The following is a 23,253-nucleotide window of genomic DNA, read 5'->3' on the forward strand; positions in this document are numbered from 1 at the left end:
GCTAAAAAAACATATTGATAGTTCTAGAAGCCACAGAACTAGTTAAGATTGATTTCCGTTTGTCTTTCTGGACAGTACAATCAGATCCTCTGATATCTAACAAAGGGAAAGTTCTGATCATAGTTCTTCATGCAGTGGAAAAAATTCCTGATTTTTTTTTCCTTCTCATTTAGGTTTCCTGATATTTAAGGATAACTCAGCTTTTGTTACAGCTCCTTTCTCTGTGGCTACAGTTTGACCTCAATCTTTCATTAAGCTCATAAGAATACACCTGAATCTTTGAACCAACTATCACTCATGAATTAGCTATCAATGCCAAGTTAGCTTGGTTGGATCAACAATTCTTTAGAGTTATTGGGGATGGGAGAAACAAGCAGGAAGGAATGAAATGTGTGTTATCTGTGCCAAAGATTTTTTTTTCTAAATGTAAGTTACAGGCAGTTTAAATTACTACAGAAGCATTACATAAGTTAACTTTTCAAATAGCTTTAATTAATTAAGGGGTTTTTGCTCTGCAGAGAGTCACTGTAGAAAAACTTGGAATATTCATTTCAATAATGACAAGAAGATACTGAAAATTTTGGGTTGCAAGTATTTCAGGTTTTTTTCTTCTTAAATGAAAGGGTAGTTTTTGTTCTACTTTTAAAAATCCTGATGTGGCAGTTTAAGATAATTTGCTATAAAACCCCATCCTAAGAACCACATTCACCTAACTACATCCCCTTTCGATTAATTCCCTGTTGTTTTATCACCTTGATGTAACATCTGGATTCAGAGTATATGTGACTGTAGCTCAACACAGGAAAGTAAATAGAAATTACTTCTGTTTGTATATGTAAATCAAGGAATTCAGAAATGTGTAGCTGTCTATCTACAGAGGAGATCAACAGCCACAGTATGCACACAGCATTAATAAACAGTCCTTAGGTTAGTCATCCTGACTGGGATCTTTTGTGGGAAACTGCCACAGAGTCCTGCAGAACCTCCCTTTCCAAGAAGGAAGGCTGGTTCTGATAAAGTGCCAGAGATTCAAGTGATTGTATGAATAGCATTCAGTTTATTCCAATCACACAGTGAGTTTTGATGCTTCAGAATTGGTGGGTCCATTTGCAATACTGTCCACACCACAAAATGACATGTAAGGCATGGTCCACTCTTGAGTTCTCCTTTGAGAAAAAAAGGCAAGCCAGGTTAAAGAGGTTGCTACCAAGAAGTCATCCAGTCCAGAAGTTGTCCTGCAAACTAAGGTTAAAACTACAACTTGACATGCTATTGAAACATCCCCACAATGCCAAAAAAAAAAAAGACTGTTCTTGAAACATTTGTCAGCTTTTCCTAATGACCATTTAAAGAGCTGATTCTTTACGCATTTTACATATCTTTACAAGCTAAAGAAGTCTCAGTCACGTGCTGGCCTTTACCATGAAGCATACCACCTATGAAAAAGAAGAACCATAATTCACTAGTTTACCAAAATGTTTCCAATGCAAGAACGTAATTCTCTAGTTTATCAGAGAGCACGGCATTTTTCTGTCCAAGACATGGCACACCTTTCTAAGTTATTCAGCTGTTTAAGAGAAGAACTAGCAGCAACTGTATATTGTCCTAATGAAACTTCTTCCACCTCTGAACAGATCTTAATTCTAGAGCTTAAAGAGGAACAGGAAATGAGTCCTGATACCAAGCAGTAATAGTTTAGGATGTTTCTAGATCGCTCTAGCCTGAAGCCTAAAACCAGGATGTAAGACCCCTATTCCATAAGCAACTGCAGCCATTTTGACAACAAATGAAGTTACCAGCTATTCCTCTCCTTTCATTATGAATGTCAAACTGCAGTGAACAAGATGATCAGTATGCTGCATCTGAACTATATTTTGACCGCAAAGTGCTTAAAACATATGTGATACTAATTACAGGTGTAGACTAAGTGTGTCTCAATATAAACATGAACCAGTAACTACTTCATGAAAAACAGAGCATTTCTCTGCATATAAAGCCACCTTAGTAGATAATGACTGAACAAGTGTTTAAAATATCAGAATATAAAATTAAAATCTAGCAAGTTGTTTCACATTTTCAAACAAAAGCATTAGGCAACTTTTAACCTATTAAATACACTGCACAAAGAAATTCATAGTGAGAAGGAGGGAAGAGACATGGACATTTTCTAACACCTTCACAAATAAACAGAGCCTAGAGTCCCTGACAGTGCCCCTATGAAGGTCTGTTACCTCTAAGGAGAATGAAGTCTATAATTATTCTAGGATCTTCTTTTATTCTTAAGAATGGATGACACTGTCCCTAAAAAAAGCCCCAAAGAACTAACCCCCCACAAAAAAAACACTCACTTTCCCACACAAGTACACTTCTGAGAATAACAGTAGCAACTCAAGTAAACTATCCCTCTATATAAAATCTTCATGGAGTGAATGCACTTTGCATAAGCGTCCAAAGCAAAGTCCTGAAGTGTGAAAAGTATCTTCAGTTCATGACTTCATCAACTATCTTACAATTTTTTATAGAAAACCCTTCGTTTACTGCACTGTGAAGCCTAAGAACACCGTGTGAAGTTGCCCTAGTTAAAATGCTCACCATTACCTACAGACTTCCTGTGCGTGACCTACAGGTGTTCAGATAAAGCACCGAGCAGTAGCTTACTGCAGTTTATCACAAATTCAGATGATTCTCTCATGTTCACAATAAAACTGATTTATTATACAGAAATTACTGGTGTGTCTCCATTACTAGAGGATGAACACACACCAGCAAACCCAGACTTCTACTCTACTAAACTATAGCAGTTCCCTGGAAGAATGAACTACGCTGTATCAATAAAAATATTCCCATAAACACACCAAGAAAATTCTTAGTGTAGCTTTGTCCTGGATCTCCCTCTGGGGAAGAGCAGTATTGCTTCTACCCCAAAAAGCCTACCAATGATAACATTCTCCTGAGAGGCAGATGATTGAATTCCCCCAGACTTACAGAACCAAAGCTATGTCTCCCACTTCCAGGGGCAAGTGAGCTTGTCACTGTAATACTATTACAGCTGCAAGTGGCAGTCACCTCTAGAAAGAAATGAAAACAATACACACTGTTCCCTGCAAGTGCCCTCCATGATGACACCATCCTCTGGGTAACAAGCCCAAACACCTCTGAGCAATTCCAAAAGGGACTGCATTACAGAACATGCAAATGACAGTGGTGCCTAAGGCCTGTTTTTGTGGAATTTCTGCTTTATTTTTCAATTTACTGCAAAGCAGACATTAGTCATGCTTTTGGATTTTACTGACAACCACATGCCAGTACTTTACATATAAGCACCCGCGTCCTTATTTGCCTAATAATTCCACATCACCGCTTGTTCTCTGACACCTTGTCCACTGAAAGGACGCATGTGCTCTTCACAAGAACAAAACTCAGAGTACCTGTTAGGAGAAGTCTTCTGATGGTGTAATACTACTTTAAAGTTATCCATCAAAGGGGAATGAATTTACCACTTCCATTCTCTTCAGAGACTAATCATACCACCAATTCAATGTGTCCAACACCTGCATACTTCACCAATGTTCTCATACTCCACACACAGTATTTATGAGTTTTCAACTTAATGTAAGCAAAATTGAGAGCACATAAGACAGCACTTACAACATTATTGATGGTGTAATATAAAGATGTTTATCCTGAAAACTCACACATGGAGACTTCACTTATGAATCTGACAAACACTGTGCTGTATATCATCTTCCACTCATCTTTTCAGTCAACTCATATTAAACATTGCTTCTAAAACTCCTTTATTACATGCTTCCACCTCAGTCTACAACTTAAATATTTATCTTGAAACATAACACAGCTAATTAAAGAAAGAGCTGACAGGATCAGCACACCTGCTGAGGTTTTGAAGTTTTGAAAGAAGACCATCTGCAGACAAAAGCCCAGTTTTTAACCCTCAAAGTACTTAGTTATTGTTTCTTTTCTTCATTACAGGTTGTTAAGTACTTATTTGAAAGCAGTAATAAGTAAGGACACTACAAATATTATAGTAATATTTTTCAGGGGATTAATATATCCATTTCAATGCATGTTTGGTACTTCCATGTTTCTTAATCATTAATAAAAAGCAGTCATGCAAAAAAAAACAACAAAACACCAAAAAAACCCCAAACAACAAAAAAAAATCCCCAACCCCCCAAAAAACCAAACCCAACAGCTCACTTCTGAAGATATTTTGCACCTACCAAGTTACTTCATCACATTGAATTTTCTGCTTGTACATCTACCTGTTTAACAGAATCTCAAATTTTTTTCTTACTACGAGACTGGAAGTCCCAAATCACAAAATATTTTCAAACTTGAGTAGTAAAACATTTTCCAACTGCAATACATATTTTGCTTCCAAATGTGTTAACTTTATCACAACATGACATTAGTAGAAGAAAAAAAAAAACCACAGCAGAACTCCCCAATTAGTGGTCTCCACAGAAGATGAAGGACATTCCATAGAAAACGCTGCCCCTGTTCTTTGCAGTCTCTTTGTGTGTGATGAGTAGTTTTCTCTAAAAGAATTTTTTCACCCTTTTAAAGTGTCTAAAGCCAGAATTCAAAACCAAAACCATCACAGCTCTTTAAGAGCTCATGGCCTGCATAGTACTGCTGTGAAAAATAATGATGTTGCCACTTCGTAGAGACATTCATAGCAGTTTGCTAAGTATTCTTTCAAAATGCATCCTACATTCAAATGGGTTTGTCAATTGAACATCATAAAAATCACGTACTCTTGTATAGCATTTACAATCCTTGCAGAAGAACTTCCTACCTTTCGAAGGCAAAGGCCTACTTGGTGGAGGGCTCTGTGAGGTTAGAGGCTCACATGTGCACACGTAAACACAAACGTGGTCCTTGTGGCACTACACTGAACACTATTAACTAACTGTTGGATACATTGGCCATAGGCATTCTTCCGTATCACTGTGTATGAAACCTGAAAGACAGCTATGTTGGAAGTTGAGAAGCTAATAGCCATATTCAGTTACATTTAAGGGACGTAATCAGCACAATAAAAACTTCTCAGAACACTTTTTTCCCCTGCTTCCTCTAACGAAGATCATAAAAATTTTAAGCTTACGTTTTGTGGGGGAAAAAAACCTCTCACATAGCTTCTTAAATACAAAATCCTAACTTACAGGTCCAAAATTCTGGCAAAACAAGAAAGAAAACCACTCAGGATTACAATAAGAGGGTAGTGCTTGAGGACATTGAAAGCGTATTAGTTTAACAGGAACCAATGCTAAGAGGGCTCTATCCAATTTATGGAAGAAAGGATGGGAGGAGAATGGAAAGGGAAATAATGTGTCAAGCCCTTAGCTTATTACATAAGCATACTTCCTTATAAGTAGGCAATTATTTTGCAGCTTTTCATAGCAAACTAGGGGGAGTCTGACAAAGCATTACCAGGACAGGTTATTGTGACCTTGAACAAAATACTTTAATGGGTTTCCTGTTTTGTTTCTACGGATCTGTATATGACATTCAGAGGTCTCTTCCTCAGTCAAATAATGTATCTGGAGAGCAGCAAGAGTGGTTTCAATTTAAAACAAAACCAAAACAGGTCAGAGTTCATTTCTGCTGTAAACAGCTGCTTCACTACATTGCATTTACTAAAAGTGGATATCAGGCACAAGTCACCATGTTCTGCTCGCCAGGACCCTCCACCATATTCTAGCAATATTACTGGTTAAAATAGCAACAGCTAGAAACTAGCATGTAAAAATGTAGTATGGAATCTCAGCTTTCCTACATACTGCAATCATCTCCTATTCTTGCAGTGCCATGCATACTCGGTGTTGAAATCATATTAAAGCAGAGAAAATTAATCTTAGGACTGCAAAGCTTAACTTCAAAATGAAGTTGACTCTTCTTTCTTAAATATGTATACAGATGTTCTTGAAGCTGTTGTCATACAATTGTACACTTTTATTCCACGTTCGAAATTTGCTTACCTAGAAGACTAGGAAAAAAAAAAAAAGAGGGGGCCTAGGGACAGGAGGCCAATCAATGCAATGAAATTTGTTTACTTCATAAATCTCTGAAACTTTAAAGTATCTGGAAGACCTAGAAGAACCCTATTATATATGCACCAACACAGACTCTTTCTCTAAAATTGATACACAAAAAAGCTCTCAGTATAGTTTCATCAAATAGAGGTAAAAATTAGCATTCAGTTTAGTCAGCAGGTAGAAGTCACCTCGCAACACTCTGCTTAACTGTTTTTTAGAAGCAAAGCGCAAGATGTACACAATTTTCCAACAGCTCCTTCAAGTGAGAAAGATTCAAATACAAAATAACAAAGACACAGTTTCTGTCAATTTGGTTTGCAAGTTTTGATTTTCACAAAAGAAACCACTGAGGAAAGTTCAAAGGAACAAAAATTATAGTCAGCCTGAAGGAGAAAAAGGCATGCAAAAGTGTAAAGCTTGCCTTTAGAGTAAACAGCATAAAAACAGTTGACAACTTCACTACATAACAAATACTGTCATTTCTTCATAATGAAAAATAAAAGCAGTCATGTGGATATGAATATACCTTCACAATTACTAACCTAAAAGTCTGATGGCTGACGGCATTCTAGATGCCAATTAGATTACAATAACATAAGCTTTGGATTTAGCATTCACTATTAACAATACAAGATAATCAATCTTTTCCAAAACTGTTCTCACTTTATCAAAAAAATGTCTTGTAAGGATGCAATATCCCACGCTTGTTCTTAATCCAAACTACTGCTTCTTGAAGCACTTAAAAAAAAAAAGTCAATCTTTGAGTTACCTGACTAAGTAAAGGAAATAATGGGCTACTTAAAACTTTTAAGATGTGACACAACGGAAAGACAGTCTAACTTCAGAAGGAGCTAGTCCTCAGTGGGAAAACTCAATAAATTTGAAAGAGTATCTATGTAGTTGAAATATTTCTTTCTACATCAAGATCAAAAGGAATTATTTGCACAGATTGTGCAGTTGCTTGTGACAGCATTTGTAAAAGGACACCTCATGCTTCACAGGAAATGAATAGAGCTCACAGACCAGAAGTACAGAGTAGTCAACAACTTCATGAGATGCCTCAATCCTTAGCACTATTTCTGGATCCTGCTTGTATGCTTCCTCCTTCATACTATATCTCCTTCCCAGAAGCTAGAACAGAAGCTTCATCTACTGTCAGCATGTTGAAAGGAAAATCAAGCTTCCTAGCTCCTGAAGTAGAACTGACAACTCATTCTGTTTCTGCCCATCAACACCGTTATTCAGCTGGTTGTCTTCTGTGATTGTACCCCATGCCCACAATGAAATGGGCATGTTTTGATGCTCCCTGTATTCATTTAACTGCAAGAATCTCTGACAACTGAAGATATGGCTGAAGTACAATTAATGATCTGTATTGTCCATAACAGCTCAGAAGAGACATTTCATCAGAACTACGAAATTTTTTCAAAAGTTAAGAACTCCAGATTTATTCTATGTTGCTTTGACAACAGATGCTCAAGGGAATGTTAATGGATGATCTGTCTTCATCTCCTCTTACAATGGGAAGTTCTTATAGTCTTGTAAAAGCCAAGGCTACCACCAAGAATAACATGTGCTTTGTTTATCCCAGTCATGTCTCCAATCTCCAGCAAGATTTCAAGCTTCTCTCACACGTACCCTAGATTAAGCAACTGACATACAATATAAGGATAAAATAAACAAACACACACAGTATTTCCCAGTCCCAACACAAACACCAAAACCTCTGTAAGAAGCCTTGTTTCCTATAACATCTTGCCACAGCAAATGCTTTTGAACTACAATCAGCCACTTCAATTCAACTGCAGAAGAGCAGGAAGGGAGAATGGATTCTGTATCACAACCACTCCAAGAGAAACCAGTTTAAGGTCCACTTCTCCCCACAGCTTGTTCCCTTTAACTACAATTTCTGTCCCCTCAGATGTAACAATGCAAACGTTGTAGAGCTGTACTATAAACTAGATCAGTGGAACAATCTGAGGTACCCTGTAAAGTAAGTTTGCTTGCTTAAAAAAAACCAAACAAACCACACACACAAAAAAAAAATAATCAAAAAATGTGTACAGATTACTTCAGTCAAACAGATGTACAACACAGCCTAACAGTTATGGTGACTTGAGAGTGATGAACTCCAACAGTTATCTCCCGCAAATCCAGTTTTATAATGGACTAATGCTGTGAGATAGCAGAAAATACCACTGATTAAGGAGAATAATGAAAAGAAAGGGAAGGAAGTATTGCCACTCAAATGCAGATTCCGTTTTTCTTCTTTAATGAAACTAAAGATTTGAAAGAAATTTGATTCTTGTATTAACTTAGAGCTTTAGCACCATTCGCTCAGAAGATCCCAGCATTTAGGAAGAGAAGATCATTTCCAAACCGGCACAACAGAAAACCCTACCTGTATCAAAAGTGAGTAGAAACTTTTTAAGCTTTCTTGCAGATCCATGATGAGAGAGATGCACCTAGATAGAAGCACCCGTCTTGAGAAGCTCATGACAAAGATATGGCAAGGGAGGACAGTGGGCTGAAACCACATGAAGGTATTGACAATCAACAGCACTGCAAGACAGGAGATACACTGAGGTGGGTTTTTTTCTCCTGTCCTTTACAAGGTTTTAATCTCCTATAGGTCAGCACACTTTGGCCAAACAACTACAGTTCAAAGAAGCATTAGGAGGATCTGGTCATGATAATTAATGAAAAGTACGTCGACTGCTCTAAGAAAACAACTGTAAGGTGTAGGTGACATTGCAAAAGGTCTTCCCAGCAAGCTCAAGCTTCAAGATGGTGAGAGTCAAGAGGCAGCAAGCACTGAAAAAAAAATATTGTTAAGTCCATCTAAATAAGTAGAGAATAGCATAAGCACCTAAAGAAACAGAGGATGACACCGTTGTAACATGGAAAAAGGAGCAACAGGTAAACAAGGACTCTGGTTGTGACGATAAAGAACAAGCGTAGATCATAGAAGATACTACACCAGGGGAAGTACAAGAACTTTGTATGAGCGTGGAATAAGACTGAAATTGAAAAAAGAAATACACTGGACAGAAGTATTCCAGATTGAAGCAACTCAACAGGTAAAACAGCAGTGGAACAAAAGGAAAGAATGAGCCCACCTGGAAAAAGTCCGGTATGGTTGTATTAAGTTAACATCACTCATAACAGTTCAAGTTGAAAAATTTAGTAGAATAGGAGGTAAGTTAACAAAAGGGGGGAAGAAGACTGCATGTACCAGCACAGACAGCAGTAGAGAAGAAATAATAATCAGAGAGTAGAAGGCAGTGAAAAATAGCAAGAGGACAGTATTACAGAAGCCCAGGGACAATAAGACATCGAGTGGTAGAGGATTACAGATTGTATCGAAAGCAGCAGAGATCGAGGAGGGTAAGAAAGGAAGGGAATCCTTGCAACTTGGCCAGAAGGGGCCTGCAGAGATCTCAGTGAAGGCAATTTCAGCAGAACACAGAACCTGATTGGAATGAATTTAGTACAAAGAAAGAGGAAGGAATGTATGACAGCAAATGTAAATTCTTCTGTTTGGGAGTTTGGAAAAGAAGGGAAGCAGACTAGAGTTGACTGTCAGCTTTAAGAATGGAGGATGGTAACTCAGAATAAAATTAGGAAGGGAATAAGAGGTAAAAAGGCAGCAGCAAGAGGTAAAAAAAAGAAATTTAGAATTAAAACAGAAAAATTGAACGAATGGAGCTTTGGGGTCAGGCTAAGCAGTTAAAGGCAGAAAAAGCAGAGCAAACACAAGAATCCATCACTGTAAGTAGCAGACAAGAGTGCTGAGCAAAGGTAAACATGCCAAGTCTAATCAGTTTTTCTCTGGAAACCTTTAGATTCTGCAGGGGAAGAGATACAGGAAAAAGCCTAAGACAGAGCTCTAGACAGCCTGCAAAGCAAAGGAACTGGGAAATGTATTTGGGGGAGGGGTGTGGGAGGGAGGGAAGCATAATTGATTATGAAATAAGAGTTAGGAAGAAGACGTCAAAGAAATTTGCCTGGTTCAACAGTCACAGGTAGGTGTATTACCATAAATGAGATGAGGAGGTGCAGTCATGAGAAAGGGACTTGGAGATGCAGTAATCAGATAAGATGGCTGGCAAAATCAAAACAGAAGTAATCATTTCTCTCAGAAATAGAAACGGGGATTAGCAGATGAAGATCAAATAGGCTAGAGACCTGAAGAATAAACTTAATGAGAAATCAACTTGAGAAACAAGTCATCAGGAATGATGGCGAGATGTCCATGATAAGAGACAGTATGTCAAAGACTAAGATGAAGTTACACAGGGAGAAGCAAGAAGTAAGTGAGGCAACATGAAGGAACCTCTGATGGACCCCTGCTCAAGGAAAGCTTAAGAAGAAATAACAGAGGGGGAAGCATAAAGACAGTGGTAGATGAGGAACACAACATTTGTTGTTACTGATAAAAGGGAGGGTAGGACAGTGTCCTGGTTTCAGCTGGGATAGAGTTAATTTTCCTTCTAGTAGCCGGTATAGTGTTACGTCTTGATAACACACTGATGTTTTCAGTTGTTGCTAAGTAGTGTTTATACTAAGTCAAGGATTTTTCAGCTTCTCATGCCCAGCCAGCAAGAAGGCTGGAGCAGCACAAGAAGTTGGGAGGGGACTCAGCCAGGGCAGCTGACCCCAACTGGCCAAAGGGGTATTCCATACCATGGGACATCATGCCCAGTATATAAACCGGGGGAGTTGGCTGGTGGGGGGTGCGGGTCTCTGCCCAGGAACTAACTGGGCATCGGTCGGCGAGCAGCGAGCAACTGCATTGTACTTCACTTGTTTTGTATATTCCAATCCTTTTATTATTATTGTCATTTTATTATTGCTATTATTATCATTAGTTTCTTCCTTTCTGTTCTATTGAACTGTTCTTATATCAACCCACAAGTTTTAGGTTTTTCTTTCCAATTCTCTTGCCCATCCCACTGGGTGCAGGGGGAGTGAGTGAGCAGCTGCGTGGTGCTTAGCTGCTGGCTGGGGTTAAACTACGACAGACAGACATTAGGCTCTAATGTAATGCTGTATTGTTGGTAGCAAGGCTTCTGCAATCAATATACCAGACAAAACTGTTGCTGATAAAATATTCAGCAGCTAGCCTTTGATTTGAATTTCCTAAGGAGACACACAATCGCTCATGGCTAAGGAATTAAATAAACAACCATTCTTTATGCTTCAGTTACATATACGGGATACAAAGCTCAATTACTGTACCATATCTTGCCACACATAAGGAAAGCAAGTGAAAGGTTCAGTAGCGTACTATTAACATCATGCACCCTGACAGCAGAACACAAATTTAACTGAAAAACAAAATCGGCTAGTTGAAACCTATGAACAAGCCAGATATTTTAACTATTTGATCCCCTATTTCTTCTGCTTTTGGTCTAGTGTTACCCACAAATAAGCCTGCATTTTCATTTAAGAAAAGACCATTAACAGCGACCAGCAATTCAAATTCATAAAGAAGAGCTAGAAAGGGCTTATTAAACAGTTAAGAACAACAATTTGGATAGGAATCACAGAAAATAAGGATGGAAAAGACCTCAAAATATCAACTTCACTCTCAGTGCTCCAAGTCTATATCAGCTTTCCTTACGCCACTCCTGACAGATGCTTATCTAACATTTTTTTTTTTTAGCAAGCCTCAGACAATACACACTCCACAATCTCCCCGGCAGTCTACTGCAGTGACCGAACAATTTTAAAATCTTCCCCTAACATTTGGCATATATCTCCCTCTCTGAAATTCAAACCATTTCTTCATGCACCATAAAGCTGATTGCCTTCCTCTTTGCAGCAAATTGGCTGTATGAAAAGGATGTTCCCTATTGCAACTGGACAGCTCTCTGCAGTGTTTTCCATTGGAAGGACAGAGCCCTTTATTAAAAAAAAAAAAAAGTCTGCCTGAACAGATGAGCTACAAAAACTCGTCTCTGTGATGAGTCATCTGGGACAGCAGAGACGGACTTTCCCACATAAGCAGTCTGCTGGAAGCTGGATTCAGCCACCGCAAGTGACACAGCCAAAGGAAACTAACATTTACAAGCAAGCAAAGCACAGCCATAGCGTTAGTCATGATCGCTCGTCCTACAGCCTTCAGAAAGGAGTCAAGTGAAAAAACAGTATAGCCCTGGTTGTGTTGTTCAAAGAGAAAGTTAAAATGGGAAGCAGAGCCGCAAACTGGAGCGCTGGGTGGAGCTCCCGATTGTGCCTTGCTTGGCAGCACCACTCTGGGGGAAAAAAAAAGGAGTCAGTAAGGGCAAAGCAGAGCAAGGGGGGAGGGGGGGAAGAAAGAAAAACCGAGCTCGGAAATAAGAGATGTGCATGGGGCCAGTCACACACAGGGAAAAGGACGCAGGGAGGCACCTGAACCCTTGGCCATGGAGTGGGGAAGGGGGCTGGGATTAGGATTGTCTCCCTTTCCAGAGGCAGTGGACTTGGGGGAAGACCTGGACATGGCAAGTTTCCTCCCATGAGATGGCTCTTCTCTCAGGGGTGGGGCAGTAGGGACCCCAATGGAAAAGCTGTAGGGAAAGGAACAGATTGCAGAGCTATATGAGGGGGAGGGGGGGTGCATCGAGGCATGGCAGAGGGGAGGAAGGAGCATAGGACAGGGGTGCAAGGCAGTATTGGGGTGGCAGGGGAAAGCTGGAGATATGTAGCTGCAGCTGTGGCAGGCGACTGGAGCAGGGAATGGCAAAGATTGCAAAGCCATAGCAGGCCTGGGGGAAGAAGAGGCAAGATGATGCCGGTCCACAGGGGAAGCAGCACACAAAACAGTGTGCAGAGCAATGCAGAGGATGGAAGTGCGTAACATGGTGGGAGCAAGGCTATGAGGGGTAAACAAGGGGGTGCACAGCCATAAGGGGGAAGAGCAGAGGTATAGAGGGGAGAAGAATGCTGCACAGTTATGTGCATCAAGGCTTGGGGGGAGTGGGTGTAAAGGGGTTCACAGCCATGAAAGAGCAGGAGTATAGGAAGGGAAAGCAATAGGTTCACAGCCATGGGAGAGCAGAGCTGTTGGTGGGGCAGAGGGGGAAAGGGAAAGGAAAGGGTTCACAGCCACGAGAGAGCAGGGTTACAGGGGATGCAAGTGAGTGCGCAGCCATGGGAGAGCGGTGCTACAGGTGTAGCAAGGGGACGCGCAGCCACAGGATAACAGGGCTACGGTGGTGGGAAGGAGCAAAGTGGTGTGCGGCCATGAGAGAGCAGGGCTATGAGGCGTAAAAGGGGATGCGCGGCCAGCAGAGAGCACGGCTATGGGGGGAACAAGGGGGTGCACAGCCACGGAACGACAGCATGAGAGGCAGACCTGGGGACGGGGGGAGGAGCAGCACAGCCGTGGGGGACAGTAGGCCTGCAGGCGGGTGTAACCGGGCCCGGCAGCAGGGCCAGGGGAGGGGATGGGAAGGGAGGGGAGAAGGGCAGCGGCCAGGGCAGGAGAGGGGGACGACAGGGCCCGGCGGCGGGCGCGGGCCGCTCACCTGCGCGGCGGAGCTGCAGCAGCCCATGGCGTCCGCGGGTCTCTGCCCTGGCGGTGCCCGCTAGGCGCCAGGCGGCGGCGGCGGGCAGGCGCTGGGCATCCACTCGCCGCGACGGCCCGCCCCGGGCGGCGGCGAAGTGCGAGGCGGCGCGGAGGACCGCCGGGGAACCGCCGGGCCCGATCAGGCGAGCGCGGCTGCAGCACCAACGCCGCCGCGGCTCCCCTTCATCCTCCCCCCGCGGCGGCGGCGGCCGCGGCTGAGGGGAAGGGGCGGGGGCGGGGCGGGGGTTGCGCGGGGGGCGGGGCCTGCGCGGGGCGGGGCCAGGGTACCGCAGCGCGGGGGGTACCTGCCCGCCCGGGTGGCACCGCCCCCGCTTCCACCCCGCCCCGCCCCGCGTTCCGCGGCTCGCTTCCGGCGGCGCGGTCGTTTTTGCCCAGTGTCCAAGGCGACAGCTGGGCTGGGGTCAGGCGGCTGGCGGCAGGCCCGGCCCGGCCCTGTCCTGCTCTGGGGCCCTGACTGCCGCCTCTGGAGCCGGACACGGTCAGACGATCCTCCCTCTTTGTCCTCTCGACCCGCCGGAGGAGGGGGCGCTGCCCAGCGCGGGGACAGCATGGGGGATAGCTGCGTGGGGAAGCCGTGCTCTGGTCAGGGTTGTTTCCGAGTGGCTGATACTCTCCGAAGAGGAGGAGAGAGCTGCTTGTGTGGCCCTACAGGGTGTGCGTACTTGCAGGTGCAAGAGGGGACTTGAGGTGCCTCTGCTTACAGGTAGGAGATGCTTGAGAAATCCACAGCTCAGCAGGCCTGTGTCTTATACTGCCTTTAGTGTGGTTAATCCCATTCTTCAGACTAGGTCGTATCATTGGTGCAACGTGCAGAGTACCCAGGCAACTGAAATGGTAGCCTTGAGTGATTGCAAAAGATGTGAATCTGTCCCCAGGATTGACAGCTGATTGCCTATTTTTGCAGCTGGTTTTGGCGAGCTTTGTAGCCTTCCCAGAGACACAAATGCAGATGTCATTGTTTTGAGGTGTATGCCTCAGTAACTGCAAAAAAGTGGTTCCATGAACTACATCAGGATGGTGCTTGCTGCGTAGTTAAGCGATACAAGTTCAGGCTTGGAACTGTAGGCTGGGCTGTGTTCCTAAGCCATGCAGGTAGCAACAAATGCCTCAGAGTTTCTGAACCAGTGAAGTCACTACATGGCTGCATCTTGTAGTTGTTAATGGCAACAAAGGGGGTGACAGCTTTTCTCAGAATGAAAGAGAGTTCTCTCTGGAAAGTGGCAGTCCCTCTTAAGGTGAGTTTACTGGCCCAGCAGTTGTGTTTGAATGTGGCCTAAACCTGTTAAGTGATACTCTAAGTTAAAATAAATTTTTTTGTTGAATCTTAACTCTGTAGTGGGTTTAATTCTGTCACTATGATAGAATATCCATGATTCAAAATAACATCACAATTGACAGGCAGGATGAGGCAAAAGAGGCCTTGTGACTAGAGAAGGAGTCTCATTCGGCTTCCAAAATAGAACAAAAACTGGTGTGGGGGTGAATTGTGAATCACACTTTTTTTTTTTAGCTCTTCTCAGTTTAATGGCAAGTAACATCACTTCTCACAATTTTCATATTTTCTAACATGGTTAAAATACCTTTTTACCACTTACATATGCATTGCTGTTACTTCTCCTTGTTCCACCTCATTCTATCCAAATATTTCTGTTGTATTCTAAGGAGTGACCATGAAAGAACTGTTCTGCAGGAACACTCTTTAGGAGACATGTTTCTTTTGTGATTGACACAGGAATAGATAACAAGAAATCCGTACTCAATTCTTGTGTAACTTTGGACATGTCACTTCAGTTTCTCTGTTCCTCAGTTTTGCCATTTATAAAATTGACTTTTGTCCCAATGTTTTTCTGTCTTGTTTGCTTGGGTGACAACAGCATGATGTCTGTGCCATAGATGTGATTAGTCAGTCTGTTAAATAGACCAAATTAATTTTTTTTAAATACTCCTTTCATTTAGGACTTTCATTTCAATAGTTTCATTTAGGACCTCAAAGTGTTGTCATGGTAATTAAATACTGCCTCCTACTTTTTGCATGTAGACTAAACATGTTCAGCACGATTATCAGAAGATAGTGACAGATTAAAACACAGTCTCTGCCCCCCAAATTTGTGGACTATTATAAAAAAAAAAAAAAAAAGACATTCTAGCCAATAATCAAAAGCTTTGTGCAGTTGCGTAGGGGGAATGGTAGTTTTATAGTGATTAAAAAATGCCAGTCCTTCGTTGACTGGGGGAGCCCTTATGGAGAAGCTTGTAAAGACATACCAGCTGTAGCGTAGGTAACTGGGGTTTAGTTGAAGTGTGTGACAACTGTAGAAAGTATTTGGACAAATTTGAGCATTAGAAATAATCACCAGAGTAATTGCTTTTATCTCTGCTTCTGGCCCAAGGAAATTAGTTGTGTTTTTCACAGGGATGCGGTAATAGCAGCAGCGATAGATGTCTGGCTTTCATTAGTTTAACCGTGCTTTGTTTGGCCAGTCACACAAAGGAGTGGAAAAGTTAAAAGGTTCTTGCTTATTCATGATTGTACTTGCTTTTATATTTATTCAGATCAGTATTTTATGAAGAAACTGGAAGGGTTTGAAATGGGAATTACTGAATCTTAATTCAGTAATACAGAAGTTGAACTTTAAGCATATGCCTAAATGCATTTTTTAATTGTGCTTTACGGATTCCTTTCTGAAGCTGATTGTAATCTGCTCTAAGGCATGGTTACATCACAAGCTGCTAAAGTGCAAACCTGACTGCCCAGATTTAGTGTTAATAAGAATCTAGCTTTTTTTTTTTAATAACAGATTTGAGTCTGCCCTTCTCCCCTCAGCCAAGAAGGATGAGCTGTATCTATATTTTCATTTCATTGCTAGACTCAGAATGACAGGTTAGTTTTTGAAGTACCATCTGATACTGGGAAAGGGAGACAGCAACAGAGAGAAGGCCCTAAAAAGACAAAAATGCCTTTAGTACTTGAGTAAATTGTAGGTTGTATCCAGACTGCTTCCACTCTTGGAAGTGTGGGGAGGACAAAAAAAAAAAGGCAAGGAAACAATCCAGAAAGCATTAATTGTGTGATAACATTTATCTTTTCTCACCAGGTGTAGGACCCTGACCTTAGGCACCCATATTTAAACACCTAAGGGTTTTCCAAGCTACAAATATAGCTTTTGTTCCATATTAATAAGGGAAATACCTTTAAAATAGCAGTAGCTAAAATTCAGACCAGTTGGATATGTTCTTAAGTATGAGTTTTGGGATGGAGTTTTCAAACAGGCTCAGAACTGGGCTAACTTCTCCATCAAGAGGTGGTCCAAACCTGGCCTTGCTGCTAATGAAAGGGAAGAGTTGCATCATGCAGACTAAATATTGAGGATTGCACCAGCAAGGCATTGTTAACAGTCCATGTGTTCGCCTCCATCTCCTAATAGAGAAACTCAGCTTACTATCCTTCTGCTGACTTCTTACACCTACCAGTAAATCTGCACCTACGAATGCTTGGTAACCACTCTGGATTTTTCAAAATCCTATCCTGTGTGCTTAGCCTCAGTATTCCTATTTTGGTTTTTTTGTTTTTAATCTATTTAAATACAGAATCACACATATTCCCTCCATAATGTGCCCAGGGAACAAACTAAGTGTTATCTTTCATACAGGTGCATCAGTGCAGGATTAAGAGTGATTCTGCTGATTTCAGCAGAATACTAACAAAAGTAAAACATGAGAAGGCATTCCAGCAAATACATGGCAAATAGGATGTCAGCCCATCTGTATGAGCAATGTGGGGATAAAGCCCACTCACTAACCTGCTCAGAGTCCTGTGGCCCCATTATCTCATATATCTCAGAACCCACCTGAAACTGATTGTCTTCCTGAAAAATTCAACCATGCCATTGCACTTTTTTACTACTGGGGAGCTACAGTGTGGATGCTTGTGTCAAGTCACACAGGACACCTGTCACAAAACAGAAAACTGAAGCTCTGTCTTACAAACTCCAGCTTGTACACTGAAGATCTAGTCAGTTATGAATTTTAGTCAGTCATGGCAAAAGCTTCTGAGTGATCCTGCTTTGCAGTTAGAATGGCAGGATTCTTGCAGACTTTTTCATCGCTGGCTAAGAAAAGTTGCATATTGCTCAGTAAGTCTGACCTCTCACAAGTTAAAGCTTAAGATTTTCTTCTAACTGCCTGTCTGAACACAGAGGAACAGGTCAATTCAGTGAACTTACTGGGAAAGTCAGAAAACCTGCTGTGATTCTACTTTGTGCTGCAGCCCCATAAATTGGTCCCATTAGGTCTGTTTCAGTTTAAGAACTGGATACTCCAAGGAAACAGCAGCAGAGAGCTTTTTGAATGAATCAGGAGAGTGAAATCTTCCTTCCCTAGTTCTGAATCAAAATTTTGGTCCATTGTACTCTTAGAGATGTAACTTCTTGGTGAGGGGACAGAAGTGTACAGTGGAGATCCTGTCCATTGGTGGCTATCAATAATGTTCAAAACTCATTAGAAGAATAATATTTTCATGTGTTGGCAAAATGGCTTTCTAAGCATATGCTTTGTGCCTACAGTAGTCCATTCATGCCATAGTGAAAGTAAAATAGATATCTTTTCAATATTAAAACATGTTGCTTTGCAGTATTTAATGCCTGTTGGACTTCATTCTGATGTTGGACACCTGTGCGTGAAGAACTGTATGAATAGATCATTTCATGCAAGTGAAACACCTGTCACACATTTACATCATTATCAGCCTAAGCCAGAATCATGCTAGCAATTTGCAGCTGAAATGTTCCATATCCAGTATCCAAAACTCCAAGAAATCCACTCTTCAGAAAATGTTCTTTAAAATAGCTGGGACAGTGCCATTGCATATGTGGGGGTGGGATGTCCAAGTGATGTCATGGTAGCAACCAGAAAAATGTAATCTGTTTCAGCTTTGTAAGAAAGTTTTGTGTTGCCCAAAGGAGACACACAAAGCCAAGTGCAATCCTTCCTGTAGAGACAATATCATCATAATACATGATTAGCCATTATGATCTCCTGTCATTTCACTCCAGGAGAATTATGGCTCTCACACTGAGGATGTAAGACTGCAGATGGAGGACTGCCTGCTACAAATCTCTTGTAAGGCTGCTGCAGTAAATCTCTTGGAGAAAAGTCATTGCCTAAAAAAAACTATGCTAAAGGAACCTGCCGTTTGTTTTCTTAGGGAGGATGGGAAGAGGGGCTGTGGAGGGAGGTACTGTTCCATTCTACACTCCTTAATGTTATGCAAGGAGGCATTCATCAGGACTCAGCAAGGAGGACTCAGCTTTTTCTTAGAGTCAGACAAGAAAGGCAACATGGCGGTATTCAATGTGTTGTGTCACTCTGGCTTTCTGTATAGTATTTTGTATGAGATAGAGGGAGTAGAGACATCACTCTCCAGAGGCTGACTCTAGGCTGTGATGGATTTTATAACTTATTTATAGTAATGGCCAACTGGAGGTTGCTAGATTGGCACAGGTCTGGACTATTGATTGTGGAGAACATCTACAGTGGGCTCAGAATTGGCATTCAACTCAGGTGCAGGCTTAAGACCAAATAATGCTCTATCATGGACACAAACCCTCATTCATATACTCAGTGTAGGTGAATAGACACTGATGGAGCTCAAAATATTGATGGGTATCCTCTGCGTGGGTCCTTGAAAGTACTCTTTCGGAACCTTGAGGCTGAGTTAAACCAGCAAGGTGGAGAGAGAGATGGGACTGTCACAGGGCTCAGCATAATTCAGCTCCATGCTGCAGTTGACGGTATACATACAGCCAATGTAGCTGGCAGCGACAGCTAACAGGAGAAGATAGGAGGGGCTTCACAGTGAATTTCACTGAACATTTTCTTTCTGGGGTGGATTTTAAAGGTCCCAGCCTCACTGCTTGGTTGTTCTTTGAGTCACTCATGTTCACCTTTAAAATGAGGGTATTAAAAATTTGAAAAGCAATTTGTTTCTATACAATGCCCACCACTCCAATTACAAAAATAAGTACATATATATATAAACAGGCATCAAGATTTATTTGAAATTGAGGATCTCAATTTGCATGTTTTCTACACATGTAGACATGCTTAACTTTAAACTCATAACAGATGCTTTGCTTGGTGAAAACCTGTAGATGATCATAAGAATGTTTGAAAACCTAGTGTTATGTTAATTTTTATGGCTTGCAGGAAAGGAGACTTTCAGAAGTTCTGTGCATCCATCAGCTCCTGTTAATCTTGACTTTCTTTTAGAAAAAAAAGACATTGCTTATTTAAGAAAATAATTTCATCTCTGTAACTGGTAGAGCTTATGTGACCTAGCTGGTATAGTTGGAGGGTTTTCATCCTTACTGGTCCTAGACAGCTGGACGGTACTGTGAACAATGTGTGTGCTCCAGTAGATGTAGGTTGCATCTGCTCAGCTGTATCAGATTATCAGGCTGCCTGTGTCCCTTGAACCAGGCTTGTGCTGACTGACACAGCCTCATACTAACATCTGTGGGGTCTAAGGCCACAAAAAGCTCGCGTGGGAAAAAAAATAATCCTTGCACATCTGCAATACTCACCATGGTATAAACACCAAAGAAAAAACATTGGCTGACAGTATTCTTGAGAAGAGTAAGTCCTATTAACTCCTTCAAGCGTTTTTTCTGTTCAGCACTTTATGTTTGATTACCAGGTCTTTGATTATCTGGAGGCTATGGCTCACCTGCAGAATTTGCAGAGATACAGTTGCTTCTGATTGTTCATTCAAACTCAGAAGTATTTTACAGGAACACAATCAGTCAATGTTTTTTTAGGTTTGGTTTGGTTTGGTTTGTTCTGGCTACATCTGTTCATTTGGCAAAGTATTCCCCTAACTACTGGAATAATATCCACCAAGTAAATTGTTTTATAATGTGTAGAAAGCCAGGACTTGTCTGTGGGAATTTTGTTACTGTGCCTTTCCCATAACCATTAATTTAACAGTACTCCAGAATGTTCTGGTTGCTCTTTGCTTCTTCCTGACGCTATTCAACTCCAGACTCTAGTCACCTGCACCAGTTTTTTCCTGCTATTAATGGTTCAGTCAACAGCTGTTTTAAGTTCCCAGGTAGGAGAATACTTCCAAAATAAAAGCAGAGACAGTTTGCCTGTAGGCAATAGGCTGATGTGCCAAACATGTTGTTGCTTCACTTGGAGATACATCACTGTTGAGCAGGTGACACTGAGAAATAGCTCTTTTGCTGTGACATCATCACAGTTGTGGCAGATAAGCAGAAGTGTTTAACTTCTGTTGCTGGACTAATGAGCATGTGATAAATGACACAGAACTGAGATATTGGGGTGAAGGGACTCCGGCAGTGAGATAAGGACATGGGGGAAGGTGACATGAGTGCTGATGACTGACTGAAGAGGTTTTCTTTACCTCTTCTGTCACTGTCCCTGTTAACTCACTGACTAGATTCCAGAAACCTGACAAAGGCAGCTAGCTAGCATTGACCACAGAGCCTCCGACAGACCCTGAGTACTAACAATGCAGCTTTATCGGTTTCCATGGCACTCTGGAAAAACCCCAGCGCAGGATGCAGTGTTTGGTATGGATGCTCTTGTAGCTATGTCTGCTAGGAGGGATTGGGGAAGAGTGAAAAGCTGTCACTTTGAAATTGAAAAGATTTGGTGAGACAGTCTTCAAGCTGGAAGATGGAAAGAAAACATCTAAATATGGACGATGTGGTTTTTTAACAGTGCTGTGGGAAAGCTGTATATTTTAGAGAGGTGGAGTCTATCCACCAAGTCTATCCAAGGTGGATGCTTGTGATAGCTCATTACCAGAAAGCCTCTTGCAAGTTTTAGAAGTAGATGAGGAAGCCTCTCCCTTCTTGCTTCCGATCTTTGTTATGTAGGGCCCAGAGCGTATCCACCTTCCAGTAGTTTAGTTGGCTGAGTTATGCTTAGCTGTCTGAGCCCAAGGTCAGCTCCTTCAGTAGTAAGAACTGTTGTAGAGGAGACTGGAGGTGAGGGCCTGCCCCTCCTGTCCCTGGGGAGCTGCTGTGATGCTGAGGTTCACAGCTGTGTAAGCAGATGTGTCAGCATCTGGTCTTCACCTTGATCCAGACCCACTGGCTGGGCTGCCTGGCTTGCCATCAGCCTGCTTCATTTCTGGTCTGTCTGACCCTGATCACTGTCTCTGGTCCTGATCCTGACCGAGACTTGCCGATCTGCATCTCAGCTCCTTGTTGGTGAGGTCCCTGCTCACAGGAGCCGTAACAAGGCTCCCGGCTACAAGCTCACCTCCCTTGTGGAACAGGTGCCCCCCCTCACTGCTTCCTGATGCACTGTGCATTTGAGACAGGTTGAGGGTATGGCAAGTCTGTGTGTGCAAAATAGGAGCAATGAATGAATGAAAATGGTGAAAGGCAGGAAGATTTTGAGTACATAGAGAAAATACAGTTTCTCTGACTCCCAGGTGAGTTACATTAGACATTGGACTTTACACAATAAAACCTCCTTATCAGTGGTAAACGGTGACCATCCCACGAAAACAGATTTCAGTAGCTAGCTGTTCTGCAGTATGAAAAAAAAGGAATTGACTCTACATTATTTCCTTAAAAAAAAAAACCCTGCTTTTTGAGTTGGTCAGCTAATTACTAAGATATTGCAGATGCTGTTCACTTGTTTTTCAAATGAATGCCTCACTCTTTGAACAGTCGGTTATGTTTGAGTTAATGACCAAGGGCAGACTTGTATAGATCAAACATCGTATTTGAGCTATCAAAATTCATTTCTGACAGATTTAGGGCAAGATATATGCATTGCCACAAGAAGTTTGTTTCAAAGAACTTGCAGTTTTCAATGAGAAACTGCTTAGTCAAAATATTTCTTAAAACAAGAGAACTCAATTGCAATAAAAGTGATGGTAAAGTAAAAGTCTCAAAGAGCTTCAGTTATGATTGAGAGACCTGCCCTCCTTTTCAGATTTTATTCTATTGCGTTTGCCAAACAGCTCAACCTCAGAGGCTTTCCTAGAACAAATGTCATCCTACTGTGAAGCTTTTCTCTGATCAGAGCCACCAATTCTACAACATCTCCAAAGGACAAGTTCTGCTGCTTAACACTGGTGGCTGGGTACAGGAAGAAGGGACTTCTTCCACCCCTCTAATGAGTGGATCTACCTTTTTCAATGGAGGAGGCTAACCTATGAAAGAATTAGAAGAGCTGACTGCATTTGGTCCTTCTTTAAAACAACTATTCTGTGGTAGTGGATTGCCTATGGAGTATTTTCTTATGAAATTTCTACATCTTCTCAGGCTTGGAGGAATAAATAAACTCCACCTCAGCTACTGAGCTTGCAGGAGGAACCACATTTGTTTTACGGCACAGATTCATTCTGTTGTGAGGAGGGTTTGTTTTGTGAGTCATCGCAGAAGTCATTAAGCAGATGTCAAACAGTGTGTGTGATACATTGGTAAAGGAGAGGCAGATGAGCTACGCTCCGTGTAAGTAGAGAGGATATTGGCTCCTGCTGTTCTTGTGTTTTCTTTTACCTGGGTCTGACTGAATACCTCTTGCAGCAGTTGTTCCTCCCTGTGAGTTTCTAGGTGGGCATGAAGTTATCAGTCA

The 23,253-nt window shown here is 41.8% G+C and overlaps 1 protein-coding gene across 3 annotated transcripts in view; it reads right to left on the reverse strand.

The window, feature by feature from the left end:
* The window catches only part of SLC44A1 (solute carrier family 44 member 1), a 70,801-nt gene extending 56,989 nt beyond the window's left edge, over nt 1–13,812 (reverse strand). For all 3 annotated transcript variants that reach the window (XM_075021839.1, XM_075021840.1, XM_075021838.1), the window contains exon 1: nt 13,574–13,812. In XM_075021839.1, the coding sequence (XP_074877940.1) occupies nt 13,574–13,600 (27 nt within the window). In that variant the 5' untranslated portion in view covers nt 13,601–13,812. The remainder of the gene's footprint in view (nt 1–13,573) is intronic.
* Nucleotides 13,813–23,253: the final 9,441 nt, after the last annotated feature.

This window comes from Buteo buteo, chromosome Z (genome assembly GCF_964188355.1).
Source record: "Buteo buteo chromosome Z, bButBut1.hap1.1, whole genome shotgun sequence".
NCBI lineage: Eukaryota > Metazoa > Chordata > Aves > Accipitriformes > Accipitridae > Buteo > Buteo buteo.